The following is a 14033-nucleotide window of genomic DNA, read 5'->3' on the forward strand; positions in this document are numbered from 1 at the left end:
AAAGGTGTTAAAGAGTATTTTAAAAGGGTGTGGGCTTAGTTCTATAGGTGGACGCTTTTTCGAGATATCGCCATAAAGGTGGACCAGGGGTGACTCTAGAATTTGTTTGTACGATATGGGTATCAAAAGAAAGGTGTTAATGAGTATTTTAAAAGGGAGTGGGCCTGAGATCTATAGGTGGACGCCTTTTCGAGATATCGCCATAAAGGTGGACCAGGGGTGACTAGAATTTGTTTGTACGATATGGGTATCAAAAGAAAGGTGTTAATGAGTATTTTAAAAGGATGTGGGCTTAGTTCTATAGGTGGACGCTTTTTCGAGATATCGCCATAAAGGTGGACCAGGCGTGACTCTAGAATTTGTTTGTACGATATGGGTATCAAATGAAAGGTGTTAAAGAGTATTTTAAAAGAGTGTGGGCTTAGTTCTATAGGTGGATGCCTTTTCGAGATATCGCCATAAAGGTGGACCAGGGGGGACTCTAGAATTTGTTTGTACGATATGGGTATCAAAAGAAAGGTGTTAATGAGTATTTTAAAAGGATGTGGGCTTAGTTCTATAGGTGGACGCTTTTTCGAGATATCGCCATAAAGGTGGACCAGGCGTGACTCTAGAATTTGTTTGTACGATATGGGTATCAAATGAAAGGTGTTAAAGAGTATTTTAAAAGAGTGTGGGCTTAGTTCTATAGGTGGATGCCTTTTCGAGATATCGCCATAAAGGTGGACCAGGGGGGACTCTAGAATTTGTTTGTACGATATGCGTATCAAAAGAAAGGTGTTAATGAGTATTTTAAAAGGGAGTGGGCCTTAGATCTATAGGTGGACGCCTTTTCGAGATATCGCCATAAAGGTGGACCAGGGGTGACTAGAATTTGTTTGTACGATATGGGTATCAAAAGAAAGGTGTTAATGAGTATTTTAAAAGGATGTGGGCTTAGTTCTATAGGTGGACGCTTTTTCGAGATATCGCCATAAAGGTGGACCAGGGGGGACTCTAGAATTTGTTTGTACAATATGGGTATCAAATGAAAGGTGTTAAAGAGTATTTTAAAAGAGTGTGGGCTTAGTTCTATAGGTGGACGCTTTTTCGAGATATCGCCATAAAGGTGGACCAGGGGTGACTCTAGAATTTGTTTGTACGATATGCGTATCAAAAGAAAGGTGTTAATGAGTATTTTAAAAGGGAGTGGGCCTTAGATCTATAGGTGGACGCCTTTTCGAGATATCGCCATAAAGGTGGACCAGGGGTGACTAGAATTTGTTTGTACGATATGGGTATCAAAAGAAAGGTGTTAATGAGTATTTTAAAAGGATGTGGGCTTAGTTCTATAGGTGGACGCTTTTTCGAGATATCGCCATAAAGGTGGACCAGGCGTGACTCTAGAATTTGTTTGTACGATATGGGTATCAAATGAAAGGTGTTAAAGAGTATTTTAAAAGAGTGTGGGCTTAGTTCTATAGGTGGATGCCTTTTCGAGATATCGCCATAAAGGTGGACCAGGGGGGACTCTAGAATTTGTTTGTACGATATGGGTATCAAAAGAAAGGTGTTAATGAGTATTTTAAAAGGATGTGGGCTTAGTTCTATAGGTGGACGCTTTTTCGAGATATCGCCATAAAGGTGGACCAGGCGTGACTCTAGAATTTGTTTGTACGATATGGGTATCAAATGAAAGGTGTTAAAGAGTATTTTAAAAGAGTGTGGGCTTAGTTCTATAGGTGGACGCCTTTTCGAGATATCGCCATAAAGGTGGACCAGGGGGGACTCTAGAATTTGTTTGTACAATATGGGTATCAAATGAAAGGCGTTAATAAGTATTTTAAAAGGGAGTGGGCCTTAGTTCTATGGGTGGACGCCTTTTCGAGATATCGCCATAAAGGTGGACCAGGGGTGACTCTAGAATTTGTTTGTAAGATATGGGTATCAAATGAAATGTGTTAATGAGTATTTTAAAAGGGAGTGGGCCTTAGATCTATAGGTGGACGCTTTTTCGAGATATCGCCATAAAGGTGGACCAGGGTTGACTCTAGAATTTGTTTGTAAGATATGGGTATCAAATGAAATGTGTTAATGAGTATTTTAAAAGGGAGTGGGCCTTAGATCTATAGGTGGATGCTTTTTCGAGATATCGCCATAAAGGTGGACCAGGGGTGACTCTAGAATTTGTTTGTAAGATATGGGTATCAAATGAAATGTGTTAATGAGTATTTTAAAAGGGACTGGGCCTTAGATCTATAGGTGGACGCTTTTTCGAGATATCGCCATAAAGGTGGACCAGGGTTGACTCTAGAATTTGTTTGTACAATATGGGTATCAAATGAAAGGCGTTAATAAGTATTTTAAAAGGGAGTGGGCCTTAGTTCTATGGGTGGACGCCTTTTCGAGATATCGCCATAAAGGTGGACCAGGGGTGACTCTAGAATTTGTTTGTACGATATGGGTATCAAAAGAAAGGTGTTAATGAGTATTTTAAAAGGGAGTGGGCCTTAGATCTATAGGTGGACGCTTTTTCGAGATATCGCCATAAAGGTGGACCAGGGTTGACTCTAGAATGCGTTTGTACAATATGGGTATCAAACGAAAGGTGTTAATGAGTATTTTAAAAGGGAGTGGGCCTTAGATCTATAGGTGGACGCTTTTCGAGATATCGCCATTAAGGAGGACCAGGGGTGACTCTATAATGTGTTTGTACGATATAGGTATCAAATTAAAGGTTAATGAAGGTTTTAAAAGGGAGTGGTTGTAGTTGTATTTGTGAAGGCGTTTTCGAGATATCGACCAAAATGAGGAACAGGGTGACCCAGAAAATCATCTGTCTGGTACCGCTAATTTATTTATATATGTAATACTACGAACAGTATTCCTGCCAAGATTCCAAGGGCTTTTAATTTCCCCCTCCAGAACTTTTTCATTTTCTTCTACTTAATATGGTAGGTGTCACCCATTTTACAAATTTTTTTCTAAAGGTATATTTTGCGTCAGTAAACCAATCCAATTATGTACCATTTTTCATCCCTTTTTTCGTATTTGATATAGCATTTGGCATTTTTTCATTTTTCGTAATTTTCGATATCGAAAAAGGGGGCGTGGTCATAGTCAGATTTCGGCCATTTTTTATACCAATACAAAGTGTGTTCAGATAAGTACGTGAACTGAGTTTAGTAAAGATATATCGATTTTTGCTCAATTTATCGTGTTAACGGCCGAGCGGAAGGACAGACGGTCGACTGTGTATAAAAACTGGGCGTGGCTTCAACCGATTTCGCCCTTTTCACAGAAAACAGTTATCGTCCTGGAATCTAAGCCTCTACCAAATTTAACAAGGATTGGTAAATTTTTGTTCGACTAATGGCATTAAATGTATCCCAGACAAATTAAATGAAAAAGGGCGGAGCCACGCCCATTTTGAAAACTTCTTTTATTTTTGTATTTTGTTGCACCATATAATTACTGGAGTTGAATGTTGACATAATTTACTTATATACTGTAAAGATATTAACTTTTTTTTAAAATTTGATTTTAAAAAATTTTATTTTTTTAAAAGTGGGCGTGGTCGTTCTCCGATTTTGCTAATTTTTATTAGGCATACATACAGTAATAGGAGTAACGTTCCTGCCAAATTTCATCATGATATCTTCAACGACTACCAAATTACAGTTTGCAAAACTTGTAAATTACTTTCTTTTAAAAGTGGGTGGTGCCACGCCCGTTGTCCAAAATTTTACGAATTTTCTATTCTGCGTCATAAGTCCAACTCACCTACCAAGTTTCATCGCTTTATCTGTCTTTGGTAATGAACTAACACACTTTTTCGATTTATCGAAATTTTCGATATCGAAAAAGTGGGCGTGGTTATAATTCGATATCGTTCATTTTAAATAGCGATCTGAGATGAGTGCCCAGGAACCTACATACCAAATTTCATCAAGATACCTCAAAACTTACTCACGTTATCGTGTTAACGGACGGACGGACATGGCTCAATTAAATTTTTTTCGATACTGATGATATTGATATATGGAAGTCTATATCTATCTCGATTCCTTTATACCTGTACAACAAACCGTTATCCAATCAAAGTTAATATACTCTGTGAGCTCTGCTCAACTGAGTATAAAAAATGGCAAAAAACCCCCTGATCTGAACGATCGGTTGTATGGGATATATCTAATATATAAAATTCTTCTGTCACGGTTTTAGAGGCTTAACTCCTCCGAAACGGCTGAACCGATTCTCATGAAATTTTGTGAGCATATTGGGTAGATCTGAGAATCGGCTAACGTCTACCTTTTTTTTGCTACGTGCCTAGGGTCTTGAGATCAAAACGTGGACCCGGGTACCCCTAGAATGTGTTTATACAATATGGATATCAAATGAAAGCTGTTGATGAGTGCTATAGTACAGGATAATTTTAATACAACTGGGAGGATAGGGTCTCGAGATATAGCCCAAAACGTGGACCCGGGTACCCCTAGAATGTGTTTATACAATATGGATATCAAATGAAAGCTGTTGATGATAGCTCTAAAGTTCATTGTGATATTCGATTTAGTCGCGTCAACTTGGCAAAACTGATAAATATGCATGCGAAGCCGAAATACCTATTTGCATACCTCCTATTCGATTTGCCTGAAATTTCGTATATAAATTTGCCTATATTAGTATTTACGATGCTTTTTTGCGGGAAGTATACCAGAGACGGACTGGGACTGGGATTAGGACTAGGACTGGGACTGGGATTAGGAATAGGACTGGGACTGAGACTTGGAATGGGACTGGAATAAAATACATACCACCCTCTGGGACTGGCAATAACAGATGAAGAAGAAGGAGAAAAACTTGAGAGAAGAGAAAAGAGAGAAGGAGACTGAGGAAGAGATAGAATGAGACGAAGATGGAGATGAAGCGAAAAAGACGGAGAGAGGAGTGAATAAAAAGATTAGGAAAAAGTGTAGAGGGGTTGGGCAGAGTTAGACGGAAAAAGCTTATTAAAATGTAGGCAGATAGGCCAAATCTAAGGCAGAACAATGTATGCCGGGTCTGCTAGTATTATATATAGCTCCGATCGTAATGATTTTTACAGGAAATCTTCTATGATATATTAGAATATATATCACCAAGTTTAACGTTTTATATTGGAAATTAAGGGAGAAATTGCCAAAAATCTTTCTATCTGAACGATCGGTTGTATGGGATATATACTATATATATATCCGATCAAAGTGATTTTTTCAGAAAATCTTCTATGATATATTAGAATATATATCACCGGGTTTCACGTTTATACTTTCTAAATGACCAAAATCGTCTTATCTGAACAATCGGTTGTATGGGAGATATATGGTATAGTGGTCCGATCCTACCGGATCCGAGAAATATCTAATATAATACAAAAATACATCCTTGTGCCAAATTTCATTGATATCTCAAAATTTGAGGGATTAGTTTGCGTTCATACAGACAGACGGACGGACGGAGAGACGGACATGGCTATATCAACTCAGTTCGTTGCCCTGATCAATTCGGTATACTTAATGGTGAGTCTATCTTATATATTTCTCAACGTTACAAACATCGGACCAAAGTTAATATACCATTTCATGTCCATGAAAGGTATGAAAAATAAATAAAATTGACTTAAGAAGTCCTTTAAACACACAAATACTTATTTACAGATATATTTGATCAAAATTTTGTACTAACATATCGCTAGCAGGAGAGACAAAGTCTACTAAAGCGTCTAGAGTGTGCTAATTTTTGTTGAAAATGCCGGCGCTTGAAATCTTCGTGGATAGCACTTAGCATTGAGCACTTTCTTTAATTATTTTTTGGTAGCTCTTCTTTCTTCTAGGGATTCCCTTTGTTAAAGCATTTTAATAGTTAATGTATCTTTGGTTTTATTTTTAACTCATTTACTTAAATGCTTCAAGCATTAATTATTTCCTTCGGAAATTTTTTGTTGACGCTTCTTTTGCGTTCATTAAAAAATCTACGATGTAATCACTGCCAAAATTGTTTGCATAAGCTTGAGTCTATTTAACAGATAACAGATAGGGGAGTTACTATGCAATGAAAAGTGAATCGTAATAAGAAATATTGAAATCGTGCGGTTTTTTTCTTGTAAGTATGAAGGCTTACTGTCTTTCCCTCTATTAGGGTGGCTGTGAGCAAAAATGACTTATATACAAAAGACTGCATAAAAAGCTCTTCATCTCAAGCCATTCAAGTAGTTCAGTAGTAAAAAACCAATGTTAACATCCCACTCTAATTACTATATCCCTTGTTATATGCTCCCTACTATATCCCTTGTTATATACTCCCTTACTTAAGCACTTATAACTTAGAAAACTTTGAAAGAGGCTGCCTGTCACCTTTTTGAATTTGAATAAAGGAAACGAGTTATATAAAAAGAAAATTTCGCAAGTTTTTGTCAATTTTAGCTTATTTCATTATTTTCCATCAATAGTTTTCTGTCGAAACCCACTTCCCTGCATAAAGTAACTACTATAGTGTCATAATCAGATGATTGTTCTATATTGTAACGATTTTACTGCAAATGCTTTTATTTGCCCTTTTGCTAAGTTCGTATCACTAAACTGTTGAATAAATAACTCCAATATTGAATAATGGAAAAATGGCCTTTATTAAAGTACTTCACAATAACACTTATACTTTGCAACTAGCTGGCTTAATAACCAAACTGATAGCTTAAATGAAACTGAATTTCAAAATAATACTGCTATTGCTCGCTAGATAGCGTCTTAATCGAAAAACTGCCCATAGCGCCTCTACCGCTGATGCTTTTATACTCTGTGACTTCCTCGTGGCATCTTCTAGGCGCTTCCAGAATTTTACTTAGTTATAAATTTCTCAGCTACAACTACAGATGTATAATTTCTCATTTGAGTAATACTTGCATAAATTATTGCCCTCTCTTCTGACAACTCAGATAAGATATATGCATGTGTTTGTGCATTACTTCTCCGCTGCTCGTATACGTACATATGTGTAGACGCAATTATTGATTCGTTTATGGAGATACATAATGATTGAAATATTGATGTGAATTTACGTCACTGCTTAGCATCGGCCTAGAGATGGCAGCACCTCTTAGTTTTGCTAATATTCGTAACAATATGTTCAAATTTTAGCTGATTTCATTATTTTCCATCCTCTCAATAGTTTTCTGTCGAAACCCAATTACCTACATAAAGTAACTACTATAGTGTCATAATCAGATGATTGTTCTATATGTTCCTTATTTCCACAAACCCTTCAAAAGATTTACTTGTTGGTGTTTTTGTACTCGCAAAAATGCTTTCCAATGGCTTAGGGGAGTGTTACGAATTCGACACCTCTTTGGCAGACGGGAATTATGTACTGACATCAGCCTAACAAGCGTTTTGACAATTGGGATAAGTTTACAACAACTAAGGCATGACGTGGCTGTATGCGCTTGTGACACTTCAACCATCGTAGGAGTGCGGGTTCAAATCCCACTTCCGTGAGAAAAGGCTTTGAAGAAACAGCTTTCGCCTTGTCCGTTCTGAAGTCACGTTGTTTATATTTTTCAAATTATTAATCTTACCCTTATATTCGCCATCGAGCTCCACGTTGTGGTTCAAAGGTTGACAGAGGTTCGCCCTATCGAACAGAAACCAAGCATACACGAATTGTCATAAAGCGCCTCCGAAATAAAAAATGGCGGTTTCAACAGGTGAAGAGATGTTTGACATGTAGGATATATATACAGTATATTGTAGCTGAGTCAGAGTTATGAACATCTACCCAAGAAGACTGCTTTCATATTTTTTAAGAATAAATCATTTGACTGGGGTAACGGAGTTCACCGGACATGACTCAGCAAAGACACCATACTTTAGGCCCATGATGGCTACTCTGATTGGACAATGCTTTCTGGCGTCACATACTTTTAAGCAAAGCTTCGTCAGTGATAGCATATATAGAAAGCGCTGGTTACAGGATACTTATTTATTCGCGTACATTCTTTGCTGATGTTCTGCGCTCGCCACACAGAGACTCCAACTGTAAGGAGTGATATCGCTGTTATATCTAGTAACTGGACTGCAGATAGCGTCAAGCATTTGCTTTGAAATAAACGTTTTTTTCATAACAAAGGTCGTAGTGTTTTATAGTGGCTCTCATTATGGTAGTCGGAGAAACTTCTGCTATCGCCACAGAATTATAAAATTTGTGTGAGGTGCTACCGGACCGACCAGCTCAAGCTAACTAATAGTTGAGTATAAAATTTTAAAAGCAACAGTTTTACTTTGCGTAAGATTACACTTATACTCACTTAATTCTTTCTTATGACGAGGACACCGCCCTTGAGATCGCAACTGAACACCTTGTTAATTGCAACATACTTATCACTGCGTTTCATTCTAAAATTTGGGAGACATGAAGCAGATATTAAAACTTGCCGGCAGCACTATGTAATAAATGATGAGGAGTTATTACTGAAAGCCTGTAGGTCTATCAGCCGTCTGGTCACGTATTGGAACTATATTTTAAGCGGCGGCGGGCGTGATGTGATATTAGCGTGCTCCGTCTATCGAACTGAAAATCTTGGGTTAAACAATTTTTTTCAATAAAAGTTTTTCTCTCGACAGTGATTTGGAAATGGAAATGGAATTCTGTCATGAAAATCTTCCCTGTTAATATTCATCTGCCTTGCAGGTGCCATTCGGAGTCGGGGTAAAACATGTAGGTCCCATCCCATACTCTGCGGCACCCGTCTTTTCTTGTGGATGCACTTATACTTAATTCAAAATCCCAAACTGTTCATAATGCTAACTTTATTTACAACTATGACCTAGTGGACTTTTTCTTGAAAAATTTTATCTGGAGTCCGTATCCGCTGAGAACAAGCAAAAAAATTCCCATTCTAATATCTAATGCCAAATCAGACCAGGGCCAAGCCAGGATGGGGGACTCTGCAGGAGATAGCTTGCACAAAATATCTAAAGACTATCCTATACTATGAAGTCTTTCTATGGTTGACATTCACAAAAAAATGAAGCTACCTCAAAAACTTAGAGGGGTATGCAGGCTATAAATGCTAAGCATTACGGGAGCCCTGAAGAAAAATATCCGACAGCTGCAGTATATACCATTCCGCGCACTCCACCTGTAGACCTGGTATCAAAGAACATAGTGTTAATAACTGCAACGAAGCACAGTGTCTCGAGGCAGCATGAACGCAGACCATACGGCCAGAGTAGTATAGCGTTTCGAATTATATGACGCACAGACTACCTGATTTTGTATCTGCGCTTCGAAGGTGCTCTTAGCGTCACAATATAGGTGGATGGTTGGTGAAAGGGTGCAAATGGCAGACGAGGCAATACACGTGTACACATCTGGTTTCAAAGTAGTGGAAGGAGTAGGGTATGTGGTCAACTGTGCTGATGTGTAAATAAACAAATCATTCAAGCTGCCAGATCACTGTAGCATCTTTCAGGCTGAAGCAGCAGCCGTTACCAAAGCAGTAGAGACACTGGAAGAAAATAGCTTAAGCTACAACCGCATCAACTCCTAAACTGACAGCCAAGCAGCAATTAAGGCAATAATCTCGCATGGCCCACCATCTAAAAGTGTGTTGGAGTGTAAGCAATCCTTGGAAAGAATCAGGATAAGGAGCAGCATACATCTATATTGGGTCCAAGGAAATGTGTGAATAGAAAGGAATGAAAAAGCGGATGAACTAGCCAAAAATGGCGCATCTCTCGAATATTACTCCGTAGACGTCCCAAGTAGATTGGGCGGGCTTGAGAGAAAGCGAGAGTTGCACATAATCGTCGAAACTGGAAAGGCGAAGTCGCAAGCGGGCGGCTGCAAAGTTACGAAGATCATGCGTAGGTCTTACAACGTAAAACTAACAAAGTTACTACTATCACTAAAAAGATAAGTCTGTACAGTCATTACACTGCCTTCTGGCGTCAGACGTATCTTTAAATTTGGATTGATAGCGGTGATAGCGGATGTAGGAAGTGCGGCTCGAAGGCGGAAATGATCGAGCACATTTTGTGCTTGTGCCCTGCGCTTCCCAGCCTAAGACTCCATCCATTAGGATTGATACAGCTGTCACATGTAGGAGCAGAAAGTGGCATAAGTCCTAGAAAACTACTAGTATATGCTAAAAGGATCGAGTAGTTTTATAACATAGGCCCTGTTTTTTGATAGTTTCTTTCAGCTTGGTCTATAAACAAACTTCTGGTAATACTACGGACACATTCAGTGTATGTGAGGTCCTCACAGACCGTTCAGTTCAACCTAACCTGAGCATTGATATTTTTGTATAAAATTTCTGGGAAATTTTTGAGACCATAACGACTATTTGAGTTAATATTATCAGAAAGTGGAGATTATTTTTGTTTTGTTGAAATGGGTCAGTATAATGTAAACATATTTACATTTACTTTGGCCGCTCTGATACATAATTCAAACTCGAAATGCTCGTAAATATTAATGAAAAACTAGTGCATTGGCAAAACGTACGACAGCGTGACAGGGAGTTGGCATTATCTAAATATGAGTTATTTTACGTAGGTAATTGGGAATAGAGAAAAAGGAGAAATAAATCAAAAATGGAACTGAACAAAAACTTGCAAGATTTCCTTAGCAGATTTTACAGCAGAAACTAAAATGGAATGCGTATGAGCGACTGAGTTTGCTAAGGATGAGTAAATATAGAAAAATCGTACATACATAAGGCAGAATAGATTTGCTTTATGTAAATTATGAACTTCTAAAATACATAGCTAATGAAATACTTAATTTAGGAACATATGCAACTTAGGGGCCAATTATGTATAACGCAACGAGTAATTTTGTCTCATGTGAGCCAAACTTCCTATCATATAAGAGCACTCATCCACTTCGGAGGGTCACAGAAAACCTGAATGCTTTTATGAAGTTTTTGGTAATATGCAGTATGTTCAGCTAATTCTCACTGCGTCATACATAATCTGGCCCTTAAACCAGCATATGCTTCTAAAACCCTCAGCAAAATATCACTTTAATAATTTTCCTCAATTTTTTTCTCTTCTCCTTTCAGCCCTCGAACTATGTCACCGTTACAACACATCGTCAAAATGGTGAACAATCTGCCGATACCACCGATGCAGCAAAAGATGCGGCGCGCATACAAAAATTAGTCGGTCAATTGGAACAAAATCTTTGTAATTGTGCGAAATTGAGCGATCCGGATTTGGATTCGTTATCAAATATGGATCCTGATTCATTGGTGGACATAACGGGCAAGGAGTTGATGGATCAATTGAAGGATTCAGGCAGGTTAGGGGGAGAGGCCCAGATGTGGTGGTTATCCCCCAACATCTTTGTCTCGATGTGCTTTTTTAAATTATTATTACTATTTTAACACAATTATTTATGCTAAGCTTGTGTGTATGTAGTACTTATGTATATATTTCCTATATTTATTTATTTGATAGCACGCTTTTTTCATTTGGTTTTTTGCTTAATTGTTTATGTTGTTATTTATTTCAAAGCAGTGAGTCACAGTTCGAAAAACTAACATAATCCCTAAAAAATTTGTGGTCCCCTCTATTTCATTCGTTTCTTAAGATATCTGATTTCGGGACAAGTTTTTTCAAAACAACCCACTGTGCAATCATTTTGTTTTAACCCAAAACAAAAAGGAAAGACGAGTAATTTGTAAACCACACGATTTAATCAAGAGCAAAGGACACCATTAATTTTTAAAAAGAAGGCGTATAGCAACACACATTAAAGGCGCAGACACGTATATATACTTACATTAGGGTAGTTCGTTCTTTATATTTTAACAATTCTTGATTGTTTCTCGTGAGCTTTTCGAGAACTTTTCGAGAGTTCAGCTCCATTCTATAAAGAAAATTTTGAAACAAAAGGAACAAGATAGATTCATCATGTTGGGGTATGTCATAAGGTCAGCGGTTGTTGTTGTTGTATGACCACTTCAAATTTCTTTATCGTCATCAGTTCAGTTGACTTTATAAACTCTCTTAATTTGACTGTATGGTCATTTAGGAAATTTCCTTTTGACTACTTCGAGGGAAATGGAACCAAAATATAGGAAACGCAAATAGTAATACGATTACTTAAAATAAAAGATTGCTCTTTTCATTCGACTGAACAAAAATTTTGCGAAAACAATCAACCGTTATTGTGAATGTGCGAAACAATTGAAATAGTTGACCTTACGGTCACTTTAGATAACTTGAGTTGACTTGCTGTACATTTTGAATGAGCGCAATGGCCATTTGAAGTGATTTTTTATTTTACCCTTACCCTTTTCCTTATCCGTGTAGCAGTGCTTTACCGCATTCAATAACTGCATTAACTCACAGACTGTCATCGATAAAGTCAAATTAAAGTTCAATGAAACATGTAGTTTGAACAGAGTTGAACCACAGAGCCATGGCTGTTAGAGGTGTTGGTTCCATACTACAATTGAAAAGATAGTTGGTAACAGGTGGTGATACATTATGTCCATAATGTTACCAGACGCTTGCTCAACGTCCAAACTAAAAAAAATACGCAACAAAAACAGGACCTATATGATATAGTTGTTCCGTCCTCGGGGTAAATACTGTATAACTGATAGAACATACTCTATCGTTTTCATCTACAGCCCCACTTCCTACATCTGCTATCACTGGAGAGCTGTAATTTAAAAGCAATTGACGCCCAGTAGCCCAGGTAGCATTCAGCGAGAATACCATCATGGGCCTACAGTCCTCTCTTTTTTGTGATAAAGTTCCTTAACTTAAGATCGTAACACCTGTACATGATCTTCGACACTTTGCTACACTACGCTTGGTGCCACGCCTTTCCCGATTGGTCTATCATCAACTCGTAGGGACATATTACACGCAAAACAAATATTAGGTATGTGGGTGTTGATACTAGATACGTAAAAGATTAACTCATTATAATATCCAGAGTTACGCGAGTCTTCATGGGAAGTCTGTTTTCTTCTATTGCTTTCCTTATGTTGTTGTTTTTGTAGCGATAATTCGAATGGATTTGTGTTACATGTTTCAAATTCAAATTCAAATTCAAGTTCAATTTCATACATAGTAGTAGTTAGTGTTAATTAATGCAATAATATTTTTAAATATATTTTTAATATTTTTAAGTGTTGACCTAGGCTCTAAGAGTCGTAATAAATAAAATATATAAAAAAATAATGATACTCTCCGAAGGCCTTGTGGAGTGTTATCGATGTTGATGTTCCTTTGACATATGCAGATGCGGTACGTTCTGGTAACAAGCACAATTAAGGTACTAGCTCGACAATTTCGGGCACGATTTGTTATGACCACATGAAACCTTCTAGGCCATACCGCCCTCCCATTCCCTAGATCCATGAGTTAATTTCGGTCGCCAGAGCTTCGGCTGTTAAAGAAACAGGATTCGCCACGAGTAGGTGAGGTTGACAATTGTGTTGGAGAAGCTATATATATTGTGCTCGCAACCACTTCAAAGGGTGGTGCTACGCAACCCCTTGAACCAATTTGGTATTTTAGTCGCCTCTTACCACAGGCATACCTACCGCGGGTATATTCTAAGCCCCCTAACCCGCTGGGGGGCACTGCTTTCCTTATCGTGTCCTCCTTTCCCTCTTCCCTCCCTTAAATCTCCTTCTGCATTACTTTGTCTATATCCCTATCCCTCTTCCTTGCCATTTCATTTGTCTCCTTCTCGTTTATGCCTTGTCCAAGTGTGTCCGTACTCTGCTTTTCCTTTTCGCCTCTCTTAACGCTTCGCGCTCATTTTACCTTTCTTACTCCATGTCCTCGACTGTCATACTTTACTCGTCCTTATATTTGCCTCGTGCACTTTAACTCTTTATCTTCCCGTTTTTCCTCGCTAACCCTCTCCTTCTTTATCCAACCATAAACTCGATTTTTCTCAAAAGATCCATTTCTGGTCCTCATCCTCAAAAAGTGTCCAAATATTGACCTAGGTAAAAAGTTACGCACCAGATTTTGAGAAAACCG

General features: G+C 38.0%; 1 protein-coding gene across 1 annotated transcript in view; it reads left to right on the top strand.

Annotated features, from left to right (window-relative positions):
* LOC137243592 (DNA fragmentation factor subunit alpha-like) overlaps window positions 1-14033 on the top strand; it is a 195973-nt gene that overhangs the window by 174938 nt on the left and 7002 nt on the right. The window contains exon 3 of the mRNA XM_067771438.1: window positions 11084-11322. Coding sequence (XP_067627539.1) covers window positions 11084-11322 — 239 coding nt within the window. The remainder of the gene's footprint in view (window positions 1-11083; window positions 11323-14033) is intronic.

This window comes from Eurosta solidaginis, chromosome 3 (assembly GCF_040869045.1).
Source record: "Eurosta solidaginis isolate ZX-2024a chromosome 3, ASM4086904v1, whole genome shotgun sequence".
In the NCBI taxonomy this organism is placed as follows: Eukaryota; Metazoa; Arthropoda; class Insecta; order Diptera; family Tephritidae; genus Eurosta; species Eurosta solidaginis.